The 23,921-nt window shown below is 39.9% G+C and overlaps 1 protein-coding gene across 2 annotated transcripts in view; it reads left to right on the top strand.

Annotated features, from left to right (window-relative positions):
- The window catches only part of HACD2 (3-hydroxyacyl-CoA dehydratase 2), a 92,137-nt gene that overhangs the window by 4,522 nt on the left and 63,694 nt on the right, over positions 1 to 23,921 (top strand). For both annotated transcript variants that reach the window (XM_027956481.3, XM_042232294.2), the window contains exon 3: positions 10,298 to 10,316. In XM_027956481.3, coding sequence (XP_027812282.1) covers positions 10,298 to 10,316 — 19 coding nt within the window. The remainder of the gene's footprint in view (positions 1 to 10,297; positions 10,317 to 23,921) is intronic.

Genomic DNA, 23,921 nt, shown 5'->3' with positions numbered 1-23,921 from the left:
TCTTTTTCTCATTTGTAGAATAATTAGGTGGAAGTAGTTTAGGCCATATTTTAAACTTGGAGGTTGACGTTTTTTTGGAAAGAGGCAGTAGTAAATAAGTAGAACCTGTCTCCTGGACCTTTGGCCCACACAGTTCTCTAAAGCTACAGAGAAGCAAATTTGGAATCAAGACCATTAGAAACTGCCTCAGTGCTTGACACAGTAGGAAGTGGTCCCCCATTGGAATAATGTAATAATTTAAAGGGGAGTCTGTCTCTGTAAGACTTGGTAATATTAGAGGTATAATTTTGAAATTTTAAGATTATCTTAGGGAAGGTAGTGACCTCAAATAGTGTGATACAAAAATCCACTTAGGAACCAAATCTTAGCCTGGGAGGGATTAGCCCATTTATCCTTATAGAATTTTTAATAGGGATTTAAGAAAATACTTTGGAGTTTTGGTTTTATCTCTATTATCCCCAGTAAAAACCAATTTGGTGACAAATCCTGGATTTGATTCTGGGAAAAGTACTCTGCAAAATGAATGAAGACTCCCTGGAATGTGCAGTATATTAGCTTTGAAGATGGCAGTGGTGGGAAGGGACCCCTCAACTGGGGAGAAAAGATCAGGCTTGCTAGAACAGCGTTTCCTGAGCTGTCCATTAAGGAATGTTTTCTCGCCTACCCAACCTAGATGGTATGATAATTACATGTGCTTAGTATTGTTTAATTACAGATAAGTTGTCCTTTTGTGAGTTATTAGTGCTTGATAATAAACCCTGTTAAAGGAGGAAAAAATGAGTCCAGGGAGGTCAGCCACTCACTTGTACCTCTGTAAGAATATTCTGAATAATAATCTATATGATTATTCCTTAATAGGTTCTATGAGAGTTTGAAATAGACTCTACTTGTTCTCAAGAAACTTCAAATCTTCTCAGGAAAATATAACACTTTGCTTTTAAAAAAATTTAGAAACATTTACTAATCATGTATAAATGGACATGTAGTAATGTCCATTTAATTTCTGAGGAAATTAAATGAAGTTTTGCAAAATATGTACAAGATATATTGAGTTTGTGAAACAATAATATAGCTTTTTAATAAAATAGAAATCCCAATTTTTTTCCCACATACTCATACAAGAATGTCTTGAGTAATTTTTATAGATAGTTTTCCAAAATATTCCACAGGTGATAGTTAAATAAGTATGTGCTTGAGTCACTGTAATGGGTACCATGGAGACTGAACCCTTACTGATAAAGATATTAAAATTTTATTGAGTAGATGCTTCTGTTAGGACCATTGGCTAGAGATTATAGAAACCTCCTTGACTGACTTCATCTGTAAGGGGACTTTGTTAGAAATGTATAGTGTGTCCCATGGAACCCAATGGTGGGGCTGCACCTGGGACCTAGGAATGGCCTGGAATCAGGGACTGGAGCGCCACTGGGAACCCAGGAGTTCTTGCGGTGTCTCATTACCGTGCTCTCTCTCTTCCTCTGATTCTTCTCTTCCTGCAGACTGGTTTGTTTGCTTCCTTGTTTGTTTGTTTGGTTTCTTAGTCTACGTGGCAGACCATGGTAATAGAAAACTCCTGAGATTGTAGTTTCTGCAATCAAGAGAGCAGCTAATTAAAAGCAATCTTATTTCCATTTCCATAGTCCTAGTGAAGAGCCTAATTGTCCAGCTTAAATTAGGTACTTATTTCTGGTCCAGTCACCTATAGACAAGAGCAGGGTCACATTAACCGTATAGAAGTTGGAGGGAAGGGACAATCTCTAGAAAAGTGGTTTTAGGCAGCAAGCCCAAGAAAGTATGCACCAAAGTCATGAGACACAGTACAGTGAAGATACTAAGATATGAGATGATTTATAAATCTATAGAAAGTAAAATGCTGGTAACTTTGTGGGCCAAGAGGTCAGTGTGTAAATAAATACATTGTGTCTTGAGTTAAATGTGGAGTAATCCTGGGAGTTAATTAACATAGGTAACAGAAGTATATTTTTTAAATGCCATTCATAGATAAATAAAAAATGGTTTCTTCATACCATAAATGAATGAATTACTGGTACTTGTTACGACATAGATGAATCTTGAAAACATGCTTTGTGAAAGAAGCTAGAAACAAAAAGCTATGTGTTTGGTTCCATTTATATGAAAGATCCAGAATAAGCAAATTCAGAGAGACAGAAAGTGGATTAATGGTTGCCAAGGGCTGTGACTGCTTATGGGTACAGGATTTCTTTTTAAGGTGATGAAATTGTTCTTGAATTAAATGGTGGTATGGTTGTACAACCTTAGAAACATAACTGAAAATCACTGAATAGTATACTTTAAGTGAATTTTGTGATATGTGAACTATATCTCAGTTTTTTAAAATACCATTCATCTATAATGACCCATGGATAAGTTTTCTTTTTACTTTATTCTTTTCTGAGTTGTCCATGATAGTCCTGGATAAGGAAGGATTCTATCTTTCCTGTTGAGAATTCGGTTAAAGATTAGAAATTGGTAGATTGATCCTACATTATGGCACTTTAAACTTATTTCCAACAGAATTTGGATTTCTAAATATATTTAGTTAATGTAAGACTGTAATTACCACAAAGACACTTTCAGGTACTTGTAATTGGATGTGCCTCTGTGATTAACAGTGAGGATTTCAATAAGTTAAGGACTGCTCTACAGAGACATTTATTGTTTTTGCTAAATAGACCATCTTCAGCACATGTCCATCACTACATACATCATTTACCAGCCACTGTCCATCTTGGACTGTCTAGTGGACCACAGGCACCCCTTTTCCTTCTTATTGTCTTCCAGATCCCTCTAATGCTTGGAACCCTCTTATCTACCAAAAAAAAAAGGAAGAAAGAAAGAAAAAAGTTTCATTTGTTATCTTTTCTCTTGAGTTGATTTAGGGTTGGATCTGAAATGGCCAAACTGGTTGGTTCTGGGGAAGGAAAGAAGACAGGTCTTGTTATTTCTAAGTCCCATGTCTGTATTCTGCTCTGCCTCTTATACCTCGCCTCACGACTCTTCCTCAGACCCTTTGATGCAACAGGAAACTGATTTGGATATTTTTCTAAAATGCAGAAAATTTTTAAGAACTTGTAGTATCCTTAGGAAGAGGGCTCCGATCTTGTCTCCCTGCTGCATTTTTGTCTTTTTACCTCAACTACTGAGTGATTTTTTTTCCCTGCAGAAATATTAGGTGATTGGGTTCTGTGATGTTACTAATACAGTCATACATTTTAGGCACACTGTCTGTTAAGTTTGCTTTTCTGAACTGATCTGGGGACATAACTATCACCTGTAGTGTTTTTCTTCTTTGTGGAAACATGCTGATTTCTCAATAATGATTTTTAAAAGGAACTTCTGGAACACAAGCTATTTGCACATTTTAGACTGCCTTTTTTCTGAGCCCTTGTTTTGGGAAACCAGGCCTCTGAGTCTTGTGAAGAGCAAGCAGAGCAAGTCATAGTGGAGCTACCTGACACAAACAGGAATGACGAGAAGCCAGACAAACCAGCTTCAGAAACTGAAAACCAGAGGGGAGCAGAACTTGGGTATAGTTAGTAAGTGTCACAACATCGGAAGGGAAGAGGGAGACTGTGGGAAACAGGAGTCCACCCACACAGGCCTTGCTGCTTAACAACTCAAGCAAATAGAAGCAAATTGATATGGTATTCAGAGAAGACAGGTAATGGCTGTGAAAAAGAGCATGCTGATTTTTTTTTTTTTTTTTTAAATAAAGGGAACTGAAAATATCAATGGTTGCAGTTCAGGACAGGAAGGAGGGTGCAGTGCAGAAAAGTATGTAATATGTACTAAAGATTCAAGAAAGGCAGGAGTTCCTGGTTATGGTCTCAGATAAAATAGATTACAGAGCAGAGACCTCTGGTGGACTAGCTAATGTGTGAGTGATTATCAGTACCACAGAAAAAGCATACAGGAAAGTAGTGGAATTTAACAGACTAATAGTGTAGTAGAACCAAGATATCTAGAAAAGAGATTGAGTATCAAACCTGTCAAGATATGTGGCTACCAGAAGTAGAAAAGGTTGGAAAGTATAATTCAAAAATAATCAGGAAAAATTCTAGAAAATTATTTGGAAGTGAAAGCTCCTCTCAGTGTGGTTATTGAGAGTGTATGGAGTTACACATAGGAGCTGTTTTTCAAGAAAAAAAACTGTTCCCTTCCTGAGTACCTGCTTGTTAAATTTTTAAACTTAAAATGAATATAAGTGATAGCTAACAGAAAAGAGAAAATCTTCTGATGTAATAGTAAAACAACTTGGAACCTTAGACTTTGAAAAACAAAAAGATTCGTATGAAGTCAGGAGAATGCATTAGGTCTCTGAATAAGAGACCATGCAGTTTCCTACAGATGGAGACATTTTGAACACACTTACCAAAATAATATAACTTTGAAAGAATCCCGTCAAAGGGTTTCTAACTGATGTATAAATAAATAAAATTAATTCTTTAGACTGGCATTGTCCAGAAGAACTTTTGCAATGATAATACTTCAAATCTGTGCTATCTGTCTGATACACTAGCCACTGTTGAGTCCATGGGGTAGGTGAGACTGAGAAAATGACTTTCTAGTTTTATTTCCTTTTAATTTAAACTGAAATAAGCTCTAGTAACTACTGCATTGGCAGCATAGCTTTAGACTGTGGTACAGATTGCAAGTCTTCCCTGTAGCTCAAATGGTAAAGAATCTGCCTGCAACTCAGGAGACCTGAGTTCAGCCCCTGGGTCGGGAAGATTCTCTGGAGAAGGGAATGGCAGTCCACTCCAGTATTCTTGCCTGGAGAATCCCATGGACAGAGGAGCCTGGTGGCTACAGTCCGTGGGATCGCAAAGAGTCGGACACAATTGAGCAACTAACAGTGCTACTACAGCAATAAGGGTGGAATGACCCAAACCTTCATTCCCAAGGAGTCCGAGTCCTTAGTCATTCTACCTCTTTTGGTTTCTGTAAGTTTTTCATTAACCTTTCCTATTGGAAATGCTAACAGGTGCCTCATATCTGGCTTCTGTACATAGTCCACTTTGCCTCCATTCCCTATGGCAACGTGATCTCAATCAGGATCAACCATTCCATCCGTCAGTAAACCCTGTTTTTTGCCTGTTGGTTCAGTAGCATAGAGAAGGAGCCCAAAATGGCCAGGGGGCAGTCTAATCTTCCAGTTCAGTAGAACCATTGTTGTGTCACCTGGTGCAGCCAGTAACCTTGTGGAGACTAAGATCTCTTAAACCAGTAGAGCTCAGCATTGCCGGCATGGGAAGCAAAAATTCTTCAGGTGAGTGAGCAGGTGTAATAGTGAGAGTAGCCACTCCTGCTTCCTCCTCTCGATTCTTGGAACTTTGTAATCTGCTTGTGAGGAATGCAGCACCTGTGATTCAAAGTGTAGGCAGCATCCTGTGAGGCAGAACTCCGTTCTTTGAAGGTAAGGCCCCCCAGTTGGCATTATAACTTAGTCTTCAGTAAACCATTCTTCCTTTCAGCTAAGCCAGGCATTTCTGGGTGATGAGGTGTGTGGTAAGATCAGATGATTCAGTGGGCCTGAGCCCAGTGATGTATGGATTTCTTTTGCTGTGGAGTGTGTTCTTTGACGAGGCACAATACTGTTAGAACGCTGTGATGGTGGATAAGGCACTCTGAATTTATAGATGGTAAGGCTGGCAGAGCCACTGTGGTCAAAGAAGGCGAACCATACCTAGAATATGTGTTTGTTCCAATAAGTACAGATATCTGCTCCCTCCTTGATGGACAAAGTCCAGTGTAATCAGCCTACCATCAGGGTGTATGCTATCCCCCTGGGAAGTGGTATTTTATGGGGCATTTAATGTTGATCTCTGCTGTTAGCAGATTAGGCAGCCAGCAGTAGGGTTAGCCAGGTCTGCCTTGCTAAGAGGAAGTTCATGTTGCTGAGCCCAGGCATAGCCTCCCTTCTTGCTGCCATGGCCAATTTGTTCATGAGCCTATTGAGGAAACACTAGGGTGGCTGGGAAAAGAGGCTAATTGGTATTAATAGTGCATATCATTTTTTTCACTCTTATTAAGAGCCTCCTTTACAGTGGATGCAGTTTGGTGAGCATTCATGTGAGATGGGCTTCCCTAATAGCTCAGTTGGTAAAGAATCCACCTGCAGTGTAGGAGACCCCAGTTCGATTCCTGGGACAGGAAGATCCACTGGAGAAGGGATAGGCTACCCACTCCAGTATTCTTGGGCTTCCCTTGTGGCTCAGCTGGTGAAGAATCCACCTGTAATGCAGGAAACCTGGGTTCTATCCCTGGGTTGGAAAGATTCCCTGGAGAAGGTAAAGGCTACCCACTCCAGTGTTCTGGCCTGGAGAATTCCATGGACTATATAGGAATATATTGACTATCTTGTTCCTTGAATATTTTTGACTTCCTCTTCTACCACCAGCCGGAGAAAACTGCTTTTAAAAGACTGCCCTGGTTGGATCAGGCCTATCCATATAATCTCTATACCGTAAAGTCCATTGACTTCAGACTTTTAACTACATTTGCAAAATTCCTACCCTGTGGTGCCTTGTTTAGTGTTTGATTGGATAACTTAGAAACAAGAATCTTAAGGGATTCATCTTTATTATTCTGCCTACAACAGTTGGAATGAAGAGGGAACTTAAATGAAATAAAGATATCTTAAAATTGAGTAATTTGTTCATTCTGCACATTCTGTTCGGTAAGCATTATAGCATTTTCAGCTGGCATAGTTGGTTGAAAAGGATTTCAGTGCCATAGTGTTAAAACTGCAAAAGCAATGAAACTGATTGAAAATATGAAACAGACTTGAGATTCCTGTTCAGACTTTAGGTTAATGGCAACACATGTGATGTAGGAATCTCATTCAATTTCCTTAATATAACTACTTTGATAGTATTTTATATTGCCTTTGTTTGAATTACTTTCATCCTAAAAGTATTCCCAGTCTATTATACAACCACATTATCACATCAGCTCAGTATTTTTATTAGTTTTTTTTTTTTTTTTTGTCTAATCCATATTCTTTTCCTTGTCTTACCATTCAAAGTATATCGTCTCCAAGTTCTTTTTACATACTAGGCACAGGTTGTATGTCTCAATGGGATTTCAAGTGAGAAGGATAAATTTTTGATGATACTTTCTTACTGCCCTATCTTGGGACATTATCTAGGGGATTATTTTGACATCATACAAATAAAGAAGACCTAGCTTGATTTGTGATAATGTTTATACTTCCTCATTTCCTCTACTTTGTTATTTATTTGCTGTCCTTATTCTAACTTCAGTTAAGATTCTTTCCCTATGTTCATAATTGTTTTAATACTGTTTCTATTCTAGTGCTGGCCTGTGCCTCTGCTCTGTTATTTTCCTATTCTTGCCCAAAGTGCTTTCTGATACTCTTTTTTTTTTTTTTAATTTTTATTTTTACTTTATTTTACTTTTACAATACTGTATTGGTTTTGCCATACATTGACATGAATCTACCACGGGTGTACATGCGTTCCCAAACATGAACCCCCTCCCACCTCCCCTCCCCATAACATCTCTCTGGGTCATCACCGTGCACCAGCCCCAAGCATGCTGTACCCTGCATCAGACATAGACTGGCGATTCGATTCTTACATGATAGTATACATGTTACAATGCCATTCTCCCAAATCATCCCACCCTCTCCCTCTCCCTCTGAGTCCAAAAGTCCGTTATACACATCTGTGTCTTTTTTGCTGTCTTGCATACAGGGTCGTCATTGCCATCTTTCTAAATTCCATATATATGTGTTAGTATACTGTATTGGTGTTTTTCTTTCTGGCTTACTTCACTCTGTATAATCGGCTCCAGTTTCATCCATCTCATCAGAACTGATTCAAATGTATTCTTTTTAACGGCTGAGTAATACTCCATTGTGTATATGTACCACAGCTTTCTTATCCATTCATCTGCTGCTGGACATCTAGGTTGTTTCCATGTCCTGGCTATTATAAACAATGCTGCGATGAACATTGGGGTACATGTGTCTCTTTCAATTCTGGTTTCCTTGGTGTGTATGCCCAGCAGTGGGATTGCTGGGTCATAAGGTAGTTCTATTTGCAATTTTTTAAGGAATCTCCACGCTGTTCTCCAAAGTGGCTGTACTAGTTTGCATTCCCACCAACAGTGTAGGAGGGTTCCCTTTTCTCCACACCCTCTCCAGCATTTATTGCTTGCAGATTTTTAGATCGCAGATATTCTGACTGGTGTGAAGTGGTACTTCATTGTGGTTTTGATTTGCATTTCTCTAATAATGAGTGATGTTGAGCATCTTTTCGTGTGTTTGTTAGCCATCCGTATGTCTTCTTTGGAGAAATGTCTGTTTAGTTCTTTGGCCCATTTTTTGATTGGGTCGTTTATTTTTCTGGAATTGAGCTGCTTAAGTTGCTTGTACTGATGCTCTTATTTTTAAATCCAAATGTATTCATCATAAGTTGATACCTGTATCTTGAGTGCTTCATTATGTCATTGTGTCCCCAAGCATTTATATGTGGAAATACATGTTTTTTTAAATAAACAACTTTCTTCTTATTCCTAATTTACATCTCAGTTAGGATGTTGTTAATTTTCATTTTTTATAGGTAAGTTATACCATCTCTGAATTATATAGTAAAGGAGGCAGTATAAAATACGTGATTAAAAGGGAGAGGTTGGGTCTCATATGACTAAGAGCTGTTCTGTCACACAAAGAAGATGTGATTGGCCTTAAGTGTTATATGTCCTTTTCTACAGTGTCCCTGTTGTGAATCAGCAGCCTGGATGTCTTGCCACATACATGAAAAGAGTAGGTTTTCTGTCTAGTCACTATCACCTGTCTTGTCTCAAAGGATGCTCGTTGGTCATCTTTGATTCATTTTAATTAGCACGTAGCTTAGTTTTCCTTGATCTTGCAATAGGTTGTTCAGCCTATCTTGTGATATTCACACTTTCGAGATTCTTTAGTAGTGTTTTCTTTTGAAAAATGTAAGATTTGAAGTCTAGTAATTCTTTTGTTCTCTTATCAGTTATCAACAAATTTGTGCAGCTTGATTTTTTTTTTTTAATCCAAGCCACCCTCTGCCCCACTCTCTTCAAAAAAGACTTAGCAGAATAGTAGACTTAAATACCAAGTCTTACTAGGCATGTTGTAGATGAAGCTAAGTCTTGTCAAGTTATAGTCTTTTCAGATATAACTAATGTACAGTGAAATGATAGAAAATGCAGTACACTAGAAATAAAATCTAGGTTCTTGATCCTGAATATCACTTACTACCTTGTTTAAGTTGGACAACTTTTCTAAGTTTTTGTTTTTTCATCTGGACATAGAGGTATGTGTCCTGCCCATCTGCCAGGGTGATTATAGTTCCAGACAACACAATGACAGCTACAGCAATGTAAATTCTAAAATGCACTGCAATAGTTGTGAGTCTCATCGCCCAGAAAAACTTTGGTCGTTAACTCAATCTTGTAGATGGCTTCAAATTACTTTAGTACTACCACCCAGGTTAAGGTGCTAGATATAGGATGAATTAGAAGGGGATTTGGAAAAACCTAATTGGCTGGTTAGATGGCCATTGAGGTAGAGAGGAGATAGCAGTCTTGTCTATGCACTGGAAATAAAAAACTGGGGAAGATGTGCCAGAAGCATTAGCAGGACTCGGAAACTTGCTTGATTTGAGGGTGAGGGAAAGGAAAGAGCAGTTGAATTGAGAGTGGGAGGTTGGTGGTCAAGAGGCAGGTAGGTATGAAAGAAAGAGAGGGTGAGCTACCTGTTGAAGCGTGCCAGTCTAGCTTTAGATGTCCAAAGGAATGTGGGGCTGGAGTTCAAAGAAATCTGGGATTAGAGATTAGATGGGGCCCAAGGGTGGAGCTTTGTAGAATGAATGTCTGCGCTGAAGGGCCTGCCAGGCAAGGACGGTGTCTTCTGATCCTCTGTTCCACAGTCTGTGACAGTTCTGTACAGTGTGGCTCAGGGGACTTGCAACCTCTGCTCTTACTAGTATATGTCTTACAGAAGAAGTCATTGACATCTGCTAAGCTATAGGGTGAGATGTACTCCCTAGCAAATCCTCCACAGATAAAGTAAAAATGAACAAAAAACTGAATACGAATTCGCATTTTGTTAAATACCCTGTAGTGAAGTTTAAAAATGGAATGTTCATTTTTAAAATTCAATACTGCTGGCAGACACTGCTCTATTCTGAGTGAAGGCTAATTTGTATGAAATAAAGCTATTAATGTAATAATATTGATTTTTACTAATTCTCTTTCCCCCCTTTTTTCTCTCCAGATTTTACATTGTGCAATAGGTAAGTATAGAATCCCCCCACCTGCTACTCACATACTGTGAATTCTTTTTTTTTAAGTCATAAATGATAGGTTGATTAGATTCTTACTGAACATTAAAAAAACTAAACTTGAATCATTATTCCTAGAATTGCTTAGGTTCTTGGCTTCTAAAATCATAGGTACTATTTAGATGTTCATTGGACACTTTATTAAATACCATGCCTATTTTTCTGTGTCATTTTAAAAAGGTTTCTCCTACCTTCTGAATAAAGGATAAATAGGGGAACACTAACATATTTATAACCATGTGACTTGGAGTGCTAGATTTTGTTGAAAGCCTTCTCTGATTACTTAAATGTTATATTCTCTTCCTTATCTTTTAAAATGGAGTACTGTGTATATTGCTTGCCTCATAGATGAATATTTAATGTATGTGAGAGGGACTGGAAAGTACAAAGGGTTATACAAATGTGAAGGATTTTTTACTAAAAGCAGATGCAGTGTGTTTCCTTTTGGGAGAATGGGGAGGGTTATCAAATTCTGCTGTAGAACTGAGGCAAAGCTTCTAGTCTCGGGTGGCTAGACTCCTCTCAGCAGAAATCAATTTTGGAAAGTTGATAGACCCTGCGGAGTAAGCCCATGGTGGTTGCTGTCTGTATATTTGGATTTCTTACTCCAAGGGAGGATTTGAAGTTAATAACTCATTGAGAAGCAGCAAAGGTCTGAAAACTCCAAAACTCTGCACTCAAACCATATGTTGGCCCTGATCAACATAATTGATAAATGAAATGGGTGCTTATTATTTTTGGGGCTCTGGGGAATTCAGAAATGAGGAGACTTACAGCTCAGGTGGAGACCGAGCAAGCTCTCCACCATGGACTATAAAGGGATCACTGATACCTGGAATCCATTACTTTTAAAGAAGACAAATATCTTCTTTATAAAGAATTGCACCTCAGTTATTTTCTCACTAGAAGGAGGTCTGCAATCAGGAATTTCTGAAATGATTTGCAGAATTTTGTATGAATGTATCTATGTTTATTTGGGAAGGTAGGTAGCATTCATAGCTTTCATAGATTCTCAGAGTGAGTATGTGATTCAGAAGTTAAGAAAGGCTGCTTTAGCACCTTTAAGCAATAGATTTGAAAGGAGCTTGGAGACTCATTTATTTTCAGATGGTCTGAGCTTTACCAGAGAGGTTAAGGGACCTGGACCAGGTCACATGGTCCCTAAATGGTACAGCCTCACTTGGGACCTAGCCAGTCTGAGCCAGAGCCCACTTGCCTGACTTTATTTTATGGTGATTGGGTTTCAGCTAGTGTATAGTCTTTGGTACGTTCCCTTTTTAGTCCTTTATCTATAGTTTTGAGATGAAAAATGTGTCCCTTCTTAAATGCTTAAATTTGCAGATTGGGGAATATATTCAGCCAGACAGAGTTCTGAAACCACTTCAGGCCTCTCCACATGACTCAGCCCTGTGCCCCCTGGTTCCTCCACTCTCTTAACCTTCAGCTGCCTCTGTGTAAAGCTCTTAGATGTGTATTTTTCATGTTTTAGTATTTTAATTATTATTTAACTGTATTTTAATACCCAAATCTCTTGCATCTCTCTTATAATATATTCTCAGGCCTCTTTATAAAATTTCTACTCCTAGAAATAAGATTTTGGGCAAGTATATTTATTCATTCTCACCAGGAACTTGACTGAGTACCTCCCAGATGGGGCAAGACACTGATGGGCAGTGGGAGCAGAGAGGTAAATAGGCAGAGACTTAGGCTCAGGAGGCCCACAGTCAGATGGCCACCCCTCGGAGCTTATCTAATGGGATGCGCTCCGAGGACTAGCATCTATGTCCCACTCTGCTCTGATGGTTTACTGACCAGTGTCCCTAGGTCTTCATGTGGTGCCCGACACACAGGAGATACTTTAAAATTCCTTTTATTCTCTCAACAACCTTGTTCTCAGTGAGTCTGTCTCTTGCATCATCACCCTTTGTCATCTGCCTTTTCCATCTCAGCTCACAAGAACGCTCCATGCTGAAAATGACTGTGAACCTAACCTTTGACCCTTCCTTCCCCGCTTGTTGCTGTGTAATTCCTCTGCATCCCTTTGACCAGGCTCATCAATGCCGCAGCCTCTCCCTTACCCACACTCCCGTAGCCAGGTGGTCATCAGGTTTGCTCAGTTCTGTTTCCTAGATAGTTCTCAGAGTCTCCTGATTTTTGCAGTCCTATTCAGGATCTGAGTATGTCTTATCTGGACTCCGATATGGATTTCCCTGAACTCATAGGCTTACGATATTAATGTTAGTAATAATAACAGTGAGCATATAATCAGAGTGCTTACTATGTCCCAGTACTTTACATTTATTATTTGTTTACTTCCCAATTTACAGTTGACAAGACTGAGGCGTGCAAGGTTTTATATCTCTCCAGGTTCTGTGTAGCTAATAAGCCCAAGAGCTAGAAGTTGAACCTATGGCTGTGTGGCTTCAAGTCTGCTTCCATCTCTCAAGGGATTTAGTTAAAAGATAATTCTGAGCATGTTGCTTGTGTGCCTAAAACTCTTCACAGGTTTAAACTTCTTCATGATTTGGACCCTACTGTCCTCCCTAACCTTACCTGTGTCCCTGCCTCCCACCCCATGCTTTAGCAAGCCTGACCGCATGGTACCCCGCCCACCCATCCCGCCCATAAGCCATGTTACTGTGCTATTTCTCACCTCTGGTCTGTGCCCAGGCTTTGTGCTCTGCCTGGAGTGGTAGCCCACCCTCTGCGGCAGGCAACTTCTCCTAGTAAACTCTCCTGCCGCCCACTGGCTAGATTGTATACCATTCCTCACTTTCCTCTAATACCCTGCAACTCTTTTATTGCACTTTCCACAATGTGTTATGGTCTGTCACTGTATCTGTATCTCTGCCCAACATCACTGAATGTTTCTGAGAATGAGAACTGTTTCCTATTTTCTGTATCTTAGCACATAACAGTTTATGGCTTCTAATGGGAGCTCGGTGAACTTAAGACTACTCAGTGATCATAATCCTACTAAATTCTGGTGACATTTCCAAAACTTGTTTCAAAATGCTTTCAGTTCCTTAAAATTCAATAAGAATAATCATAAATAGGCTGTTTTTAGCATTGGCCTAAAGGCAATCCTTTTTTTTTTTTTTTTAAACTCATGATTTGAGTTTACTTTTGGAATGATGGTTTATTTTCCTGTGTCTTTCTGCAACTTCACTGTACCAGCTTGGTCTTTTAGAAACTTGTTTTAGAGCCTTGAGATGTCTTGAGTTTGCATATTGTTGATAAGAAATCTAGACCTTAGTCAGACCTGGGTTAGTTACTAGCTGTGACTTTCAAGATGTCACAACTTCTGTGTGTCTTCGTTTCTTCATCAATAAAAGGAGGATAATAATACCTACCTCTGAGGTTATTGTGAAAATGGAATAGGACATGCATGTAAGACATGCATGAGAAAATGGTAGCTATTACCAATGCTAATGTCGTAATTTTCCATACTTAGATTAATATAACTTTTCCATATTCTGACTTCCTCAATTGCAGTTTCTGTGTAAGTGAGGACTTCAGGGCCTCCTATTCTTAGTATGGATTGGAGTTGCTTGTTCATAGTTTTGACATTGAAACATAAACTGAAATTCCACATGGGGGATTCATTTCTGTGAGAAAGTCAAGCCTCTGTCTTTCCAAATGGGTTTCTATGTCCCAGCTTCTGATAGTGCAGGAACAAGACTTCTTTTGGTGAGGAGCAAATGATAGCCCATTTGAACACATGTTGAGGACATATTTTTTTAAATTAAGGTATAATTGACATATAACATTGTACTGGTTGCAGGTATATAACATAATGATTTTATATATGTATATATTGTGGAATGATCACCACAGTAAGTTTAGTTAACGTCCATCACCTCGTATATCTACAGTATTTTTCTTGTAATAAAGACTTTTAAGGTCTGCTCTCTTCGCAACTTTCAGGTATGTGATAGAGTGTTATTGACTGTAGTGGCCATGCTACGCGTCACGCCCCCAGGACTTACTTATGTTATAACTCGAAGTGTGTGCCTTTTGCCCAGCTCCATTCATTCCCCGTCCCAGGCCCTGCCTTTGGCAACTGCCAGTCTGTTCTCTGCATCTCCGAGTTTGGGTACAAGTGAGATCATCCAGTGTCTTTTTCTGGGATAGTATTTCTTAAATGCTGTGGTTGCAGCCCGCAGCCCAAGATTTGTAGTGCTTTTATTTGTGCAGTGTTTTCTTTCTGGAAATGAGGATTTTCAACCCAGTTGGCACACATCTTTTACAAGGCTGCAAAGAAGAGTTGTGGTTTTCTTAATCATGTGGTACAGTTTGTATTGAAAGAAGTTATCTGCTTTTCTGTGCTTTGCTCTGAATAGATTGTGGAAGAGGCATGTTGGGTATGAGTGGTTCTCAGCTGACTCCAGAGTATGGTTACCTTACTTTGTGGGGATAGAAATTAGAGGTAGAGGGATAGGATCTGGTGACACTGGTAAGATGTGACATTGTGCGTTTGGTGAATCTTTGTGTTGAAACTTGTTGTTGTTCAGTCGCTCAGTCATGTCTGACTCTTTGCAACCCCATGGACTGTAGCACACGAGGCTTCCCTGTCCTTCACCATCTACCAGAGTTTGTTCAAACTCATGTCCATTGAGTCAGTGATGCATCCAACCATCTCATCCTCTTTTGTCCCCTTCTCCTTTTGCCTTCAATCTTCCCCAGTATCAGAGTCTTTTCTGATAAGTGTTTAAACTTATACTGTCAGGATAAATAAATTTAGAAGTTCTTGATTGAAAACTGTAGAACAGGAGCTCAGTCATAGCCCAGAGGGTATTGTGTCTGAAGTTGAGTATTAGTACTCTCATATCATCAACAGACAAGGACAGAAGCCCTTACTTAGATAGGGCGGATTTGTGGTTTCAAATATTTGCTTTATGTTCCAGCTTGCACCCTTCTCTCAAACTGATGACATTCTGTTTATTTTTAAAAAGTGAATTTTAAGGAATTTGTAATTACGTTACAAAGGTAGCATATGGCTTCAGATTGAGTTTATTAAGTAACAAATGATGCCAAGGAGGAAAGGGGCAGCTGCTGAAGAGACAAGCACCAGAAGACCCAGTCTCCTCCCACCAGAAATCTCTTCCTTCCCACCAGTGACAGAGAACTAAATCCTTTCCAAATTGCACACCTCCCATCTCCCCCTGCCCCACCCCCCAGAGGGTCAAGCATTCATCAGTCATTTCCAATGCAGTATTGTGAAGGAACAACCCTCACATATCACAGAAGCCAGACCCGGAACCCTCCATGGTGCAGCAAAAGAGAACTCTGAAAGGAAAGCATTGTGGAGGGAAGGGGTGATCCCCCCGGGTCTGCTCACCTGGAATTCTGCTTTCACCCCGCGTCCAGCCCTCATAGGTATGGCTGGGCACAGAAACAAAATGGCTTTCCTTGGTTCCTGTTAGCTTAGTTGACATTTTTTAAAATGTACTTTACCAAAAGTGAGAAAGAACAGAAAGGGAATGAGTATGAAATACAAACTTTAAAAATAGTCATATTCCCAAAATACAAATGTCTGATCCTGAGATCTGTCTCCCATTTTGTTATTGGGAGCTGACATGGGGTCACACGGACTTTGCTGGCTCTCTTCCACCCTGTTCTTAACTGTGTTCAACCCTGGGACCCGTTTTCCCAAGCCCTCTTTCCTGGCTGGGGGAATAAAAGATGGTTTAGGTTTCCATTCAGAAGCTGCTTTCTGCCTGGGGGCATGCTTAGTAGTGGTACTGGCAGGGGAAGGAGAAGCCCTTTGAGCTGGGGAAATGGACTTGACCTTTCCCAGCAGACCAGCCTGAGTCCATTGCCTGGAGGGCTGTCTGGGTGCAGTGGGGAGGTTAGAGGCCTGGTCAGCTCCTTGCAATTCTTCCTTTGTCATTTGTTAATGAGTATAGTCTTTTCCCAGCATCCTGACCCCAGAACTCCACCACGGCCATGTTCAAACCATAATCTTTCCCAGATGAATCAAGCCCTTCAGTCCAGCCTAGCTCAGTCTCCCTCTGCTTTAGTCCTTTGATTATTCTGTTGCCTCCCGATCACATTCTGCCTCCTCCTCTCTAGACAGAGAGAGAAGAGGAAAGGATAGTTCTAGCACCTGCATCTTCTGCTCCTGATACCCAGAGTTTCACTGTTCTCTGAATAAACTTTGCATTTTCACACTCCATAATTTTGTACATAAAATGTCCTTTCCCTGGAACACACAGCTCCCTAAGTTGTTCCCAGCTCTGTGTGAATGTACTGAGATGAAAGGAAGGTAGAAATAGGGCATGCTCATCAGGAGCCCAGGGTGCCTGAGCAGGGAAGGTGGGGGACTTACCCAGAGCTCATGCACACTGGGCTTAGCCAGAACTCAGCGGGTCCCAGGGTTGAGCCAGTGAGAACAGGATGGAAGAGAGCCAACAAGGTCCATGTGACCCCATGTTGGCTCCTGGTAACAAAAGGAGAGCTAGATCTCAGGATCAGAGAGCCTCCTGGCACCTAGCAAGCACTCAGTAAGCAGTCGTGGCTTCTCCATTGATTATTAGTGGGCAAAATGTAATCCCCGAGGGTTTCTGTGCTCACTTGGAGTTCAGAAGGGAAGACCATGAAGAGAGCCTAGACCAAGGAGTTTTACCCTTTGCCATCTTTATAGGAACAGCTTGGGGTTTGGTTTGAATTGAAAGCTGTTATTGAGATATTTAAAATCTCTTCTCTGTGAGGTAATATTATCTTGTTTTCCAGGCTATCAGGAATCAAGCTAAGGCAAACCAACCCCACTGGAAATATCACTAGCTGTGTAATAAGTCAGCCATCCTCCCCCTGGGTGTTAGTTTTCACATCTGAAGAACTAGGAGTTGGACTAGATAATAAATAATCTCTTAACATTCCTTTCAGCTGGATGATCTGAAATGCCATGAAACTATGAAGTAGCTTTAGCGATGTAGGTCAGTTATCTGAGCGGGGATATAAAAGGAGGCTGTGTGTGTGCTTGGTCACCTCAGTGGTGTCTGACTCTCCGCGACCCTATGGACCATGGCCTGCCAGGCTCCTCTGTTCTTGGAATTCGCCAGGCAAGAATACTGGAGTGGGTTGCCATTTCCTTCTCCAAAGGGAGGCTGCACTAGATGACTAAATATTCCTGTGTGTGTGTGTGCTAAGTTGCTCCCGACTCTTTGTGACTGTAGTCCATCAGGCTCCTCTGTCCATGGGATTCTCCAGGCAAGAAAATTGGAGTGGGTTGCCATGCCCTCCTCCAGGGGATCTTCCCAACCCAGGGATTGAACCCACACCTCTTATGTCTCCTTCATCGGCAGGTGGGTTCTTTACCACTAGCGCCACCTGGAAAACCCCGTTTAAATATACCTATGATATGAATATTACGAAACTTGTTTAAGTATAGTAGTTTTAGTACATTTCCTTCTCAGTGCTTTTTTTTAATTGAAGTATAGTTGATTTAAAGTTGCAGGTGTGCAATATAGTGAGTCACAGTTTTAAAGGTTATACTCCATTTATAGTTATTATAAAATATTGTCTGTATTCCCTATGCTAAACAATATATCCATATAGCTTATCACCCCTACCCCAATCTTAACCCCTACTCTTAACCCCCTACTCTTAACCCCCCTACCCCAGTCCTGCCCTTCCTCGTTTCTCTCTCCCCACTGGTAACCACTAGTTTGTTCTCTATATATATGGGTCTGTTTCTTTGTTAAATTCACTTCGTTTCACTTTTGATTCTGCATGTAAGTGATTTCATACAGTATTTGCTTTTTTCTTTCTGACTTACTTTACTTAGCATAATGCCCTCCAAGACCAACCATGCTGCAGCAAATGGCAAATTTGATTCTTATTTATGGCCGAGTAGTATTCCATTGTATGTTTATAGCACATCTTTATTCATCTGCTGAAGGACATTTAGGTTGCTTCCAGATCATGGCAATTGTAAATAATGCTGCTGTGAACATTGGTGAGCATGTATCTTTTCAAATTAGTGTTTGGGTTTACACCCAGGAGTGGAATTGCTGAGTTAAATGGTAAGTCTATTTTTAGTATTAATGAGAAACCTCCATACTGTTTTCTACAGTGGCTGTACCAATTTACATTCCCACCAACAGTGTACAAAGGTTCCCTTTTCTCTACATCCTAACCAACATTTGTTGTATTCTTTTTGATCATAGCTATCTGACAAGTGATATCTCATTGTGATTTTGATTTGCATTTTCCTGGTGATTAGCAATGTTGAACATCTTTCCATGTGTCTGTTGGCTATTTGCATGTCCTCTTTGAGAAACTGTCTGTTGAGTTCTGCTCACTTTTTAATCAAGTTGTTTAGGTTTTTTCTTTTGATGTTGAGTTATATGAGCTGTTTGTCTATTTTGGACATTAGCCCCTTATCAGTTATATCATTTGCAAATATTTTTTCCAATTCAGTAAAGTTCTGCTTTCTTTTTGTTAATGGTTTCCTTTGCTGTTCAAGAGGCTTTAAGTTTAATTAGGTCCTATTTGTTTATCTTGCTTTCTCAATGCATTTTGAAAGCCCCATCAGAAAGTGGATGTGAGTGGGAGAGGGACACTCACATTCTATGGTGTACATTTACCCATGATCATCACTAGATGGCACCGTTGTATTAGTAAGGAGATACACTGCCCTTAAGGACTCCTGGAGGACGTCTAATAAAAATAGACAGTAATGAATCAATCAATAGCTGAAACTGAGGAATGAGCGAATTAACAAGAAAAAAGAGAAGTGGATGTTTTTCTGTTACTGTTTCATGCTGCTGCTGCACTTCAGTCGTGTCTGACTCTGTGTGACCCCATAGACGGCAGCCCATCAGGCTCCCCCGTCCCTGGGATTCTCCAGGCAAGAACACTGGAGTGGGTTGCCATTTCCTTCTCCAGTGCATGAAAGTGAAAAGTGAAAGTGAAGTCACTCAGTCATGTCTGACTCTTCGCAACCCCATGGACTGCAGCCCATCAGGCTCCTCCGTCCGTGGGATTTTGCAGGCAAGAGTACTGGAGTAGAGTGCCATCGCCTTCTCCACACTGTCTCATGACTTGATCATTAATATTTTAGGTAATAAAAAGCTGAAACTTCCTGCATTGCCCTGGAAATCCTCTTATAAATATTTCTTAATTATAGGCACAAGGTACCTTTAAAATTAAAAATTAGCTTAATTTGCTTAATTAAAAAGCTAGAGGAAACAAAAGTATTTTAGAAGATCTCTGGTCAGATGGTGCGAGAGTCTGAAGTCAGTAAACCTTCCACTTATGTTCTTAGCTTCTAAAGCAAAGTTAGTCCAGCAAAGCTGGAAATACCATCTAGTAACCGAGTTAACTCCCTTGAAGCAAAAAGTGAAAGTTTAGCAAAAGAATTTCTTGGTTTGTGAGTCCATGTTAGGAGTTAAATGGTAAATAATGTGTTAATGAAGGAAGCAAGAACACTTTGGAATACCTGTATGCTGTAGTATGTCTGACTTTTATAGTCTGTACAGCTTTCCTGGGAAAGGAATTTTTTCCTCTTCGTAGTGAACACCTTTCCACTAGTATTTTTCTTTTAGTAACAGTTCCTACCCCACTACGTTCTTTCAGTTAGTAGTCTGCATTTGAGATTCACCCATTTCTTCACGTGGTTTGAAAGTTAATTCTTTGTTATTCCTGAATAGTATTCCACTGTATGAATGTACAGTTTGTTTATCTGTTTACCTATTGAAGGACTCTTGGTTGCTTCCAGTTTGGGATGGTTATGGATAAAAGTGCTGTGAATATTTGTATGCTGATTTTTGAAGGGATGCATACATCCTACTTCATATTTACTGTCAACGTATAAAAGTCAATATTTATCTATAAGCTTGGTCTAGATCTTTTTTAATCTTTTATATCCTTACTTATGTTTGTCTGAGTGATCTTTCTTGCACTGAGTGGTAATGTTAAAGTCTCTACTTATTAATGTGTTTCCAGTTTTCCTGCCTTCTATAGCTTCTACTTTAATAAACATAGTTGCTTTATTATTTGGTAATATATCTTTGTAACTGTTGTAACTTCATTGTGGGTTACAGCTTTTAGCACTTAAAAAAATGTTTTTTATGTGTGGCCTTTCTGAATCACTTTTGTGTTCGCATAGAGTTGGATCTTGTTTTGTGACCCAATTTGAAAATCTCTTTCCTTTAGTAGGTGAGTTAGACACGCTCACAGTCATCGTTAGGACATGTTGCATTCTTGTTGCAGTTGCTACATATGCTATTATTATCACATTCATCTACATGATACGTTTTCTTTGCTTTTTAAAATGTTTATTTTGGTATTTAGAAGGGTTTGCAGTTGTTCTAGTGGTTACCTTGGTAATTACACCTTTCTAAAGGCCCTTAGCTCTCTATATTCTCATTTAACCTGTTCCTGTCTGGTTTGTCAGGTTTTAATGACTTGCTTTGACTCTCACCTATTGCCTGTGCAGTCAGGAAGCTTATCTACCTTCTCTTCCCCCACTCCCTTCCCCTCCCATTTTTTTACTTGCAAGTTTCTACTTTGTCAGAACCTGTAACATTAGGAGCCTTGTGGGCTGCAATCCATAGGGCCACAGACACAACTGAGCACCATGACGATACCATTTACGTAGTCTCTCCCCACCGCCTCCCCCTGCCCCGCCGCCCATCCTGATCTTTGTTTTAGTTCACACTTTAAAATATCAAATGTTTGCTGTCAGTCTTTCTCCGAAAGTTTTCTGTTATCTTTTAAATAAAATTTAAAATGAAAATTTCAATTTTAAATGAAATTTACCCTGTTGTAGTGTCAGGAACCGTGAAGGATCTGAGGTTTTGCCCTACTTAGAAGTTAGCTGGTTACTGTGTCATGGATGGTGGCAGCATGTAGTGGTCTGTGTTATAGGAGAGGACCATGGAACTTGGGGAACCTATTGCTTTTATGGTAAGTAGAAGCAGACTCGTTCTTTGTTTTAAGGGTAGACACGACCTTATCCCTTAGGGTTACTACGTGCAAACAAAACCCTAAGAAATGACCTGGGTAAAAAGCAGTCATGCCTTGCCCTTGTGGCACGTATATTCAGGGATGCTCAGGGCTCATGGCAGATTGCCTTTCCCAAAATGTAGATTCTTAAGAAGAGCTTGTAGGCAGAGTGTTTCCCTAGTTCATACGTGTTTAAGACTTTTTATAACCTTGATATTTAAAGGTCTAATATGTTTGATATAAAATCCCTAGTTTACACTTTCTTCCCTTGAATTTTCTTAAAAATGCTGCTCCATTATTGCCTTGCTTATATGTTTCTCCTGGGAAGTCTGATATCTTGCCCTTTAAGATATTTTGTCTTTTAATCTGAAAACCATAAGGCTTTTGTTTCCACCTTTATTGGGATATTAAAAAATATGTGTATTTATAGTACACAGTATGGTTTTAGTATGTATATACATTGTTAAATGATTGCCACACTCATGCTAATTAACGTATCTGTTACCTCACAGTTATTCTTTTTTTTGGTAGTGAGAACATGTAAGATTATTCTCTTAGATTTCAGATACACAGTATACTGGTATTAACTAGTCGCCATACTGTACATCAGTTCTCCAGAACTTACTCATCCTGCACAACTGAATCTTTGTATTCTTTGAACAGCACCTCCCCTTTTCTCCCATCCCACAGCTCTCAACAACCACCATTTTGTTCTTTGCTTCTATGAGTTTGACTTTTCTTAGATTCCACCTGTGAGTGAGATCATGGAGTATTTCTTTCTTGCCTGGCTTATTTCACTTAGCTTAGTATCTCTCAGGTTTACCTAGGTTGTCTAAATAGCAACTTCCTTTTTTAAGGCTGGATAATAAATGGGTGTGTATCACATTCTCTCTGTTCATTTATCCATCGATAAACACTTAGATTGATTAAATATCTTAGCTGTTGTGAATGTATCTGCAACAGACAAGAAAGTGCAGACATCTCCTCAAGATACTGATTTCATATCCTTTGGATGCATACCCAGCAGTGCCTTCACGAGATCATATAGTTATTCTATTTAAAACTTTTCGAGGAACCTCCATACTATTTTCTCTAATGGCTGTACCAATTTATATTCCTATCAACAGTGTGTAAGAGTTCTTTTTTCTTCATATCCTTGCCAGCACTTGTTATATTTTGGCTTTTTTATAATAGCTGCTGCTGCTGCTAAGTTGCTTCAGTCATGTCCAACTCTGTGCACCCCAGAGACGGCAGCCCACCAGGCTCCCCCGTCCCTGGGATTCTCTAGGCAAGAACACTGGAGTGGGTTGCCATTTCCTTCTCCAGTGCATGAAAGTGAAAAGTGAAAGTGAAGTTGCTCAGTCGTGTCTGACTCTGCGACCCCGTGGTCTGCAGCCTACCGGGCTCCTCTGTCCATGGGATTTTCCAGGCAAGAGCACTGGAGTGGGATGCCGTTGCCTTCTCCATTATGATAGCTATTTAATAGCTATTCTAATAGGTATGAGGTGGTGTCTCATTGTGGTTTTGATTTGCATTTCCCCAATGATTAGTGGTAAGCTTTTTTCATATACCTATTGGCTATTGGTATGCCTTCTTTTGAGAAATACTTACCCAGGTCCTTTGTCCATTTTCTGTTTTGGTGTTTGTTTTCTTGCTGTTGAACTGACTTCTTTATATATTTTGGATATTAGCTCCTTATCAAATATATTTGCAGACATTTTCTTCTATTGGGCAGGTTGTCTTTTCATTCTGTTTATCATTTCTTTTGCTGTACAGAAACTTTTTAATTTGATACAGTCCCATTTGTCTTTTTTTATCTTGCTGCCTATGCTTTGGGGGTTATAGCCAAAAAACAATCCCCCAGACCAATGTCAAGAAGCTTTTCCCCTGTGTTTTCTTTTTTTGTTGTTTATTGATTGATTGACTTTTCTATTTTTTAGTTGCAGTGGGTCTTTGTTGTTCCCATGGGCTTTCTCTAGCTGCAGCAGATGGGGACTGCCCTTGACGGTCGTGGCAGGCCTGTCATTACGGTGGCTTTTCTTGTGGAGCTCAAGCTCCAGGCGCGTGGCTTCTGTGGTTGCAGTGCATGGGCTCTGTGGTTGTGGCACACAGACTCCATTGCTCCATCGCATTCAGGATCTTCCCAGACCAGGGATCAAACTGATGTTCCTTCCATTGCAAGGCGGATTCTTAACCACTGAATCACCAGGAAAACCCTCCCTGTGTTTTCTTACAGTGGCTTTACAGTTTCAGATCTTGTATTCTGTTGTCTTTGATCTGCCTTGAGTTGACGTTTTACACGGCCTGAGATAAGGGGCCAGTTTTACTCTCCTACACGTGAACATACGGTTTTCTCAGCACTGTCACTGGCGAGACTGTCCTTTCCCCAGCATGTGTTGTTGGCAGCTTCTGTTGGCCATAAATGTGTGGATCTGTTTCTGGCCTCTCTCTGCTGCTCCATTGGTCTATATGTTTCCTCTAATGCCAGTATCATGTTGTTTTGGTTACCAGAGTTCTATGATATATTTTGAAATCCAGGTATGTGCTGCCTCCAACATTGTATTTTGTTTGTGTTTTTTGTTTGTTTTTTTGGAGTTGGGTGGT

This window comes from Ovis aries, chromosome 1 (genome assembly GCF_016772045.2).
Source record: "Ovis aries strain OAR_USU_Benz2616 breed Rambouillet chromosome 1, ARS-UI_Ramb_v3.0, whole genome shotgun sequence".
In the NCBI taxonomy this organism is placed as follows: Eukaryota; Metazoa; Chordata; class Mammalia; order Artiodactyla; family Bovidae; genus Ovis; species Ovis aries.
Note: the sequence above shows the minus strand (reverse complement) of the source record. Positions and strands in the feature narration are given on the sequence as shown.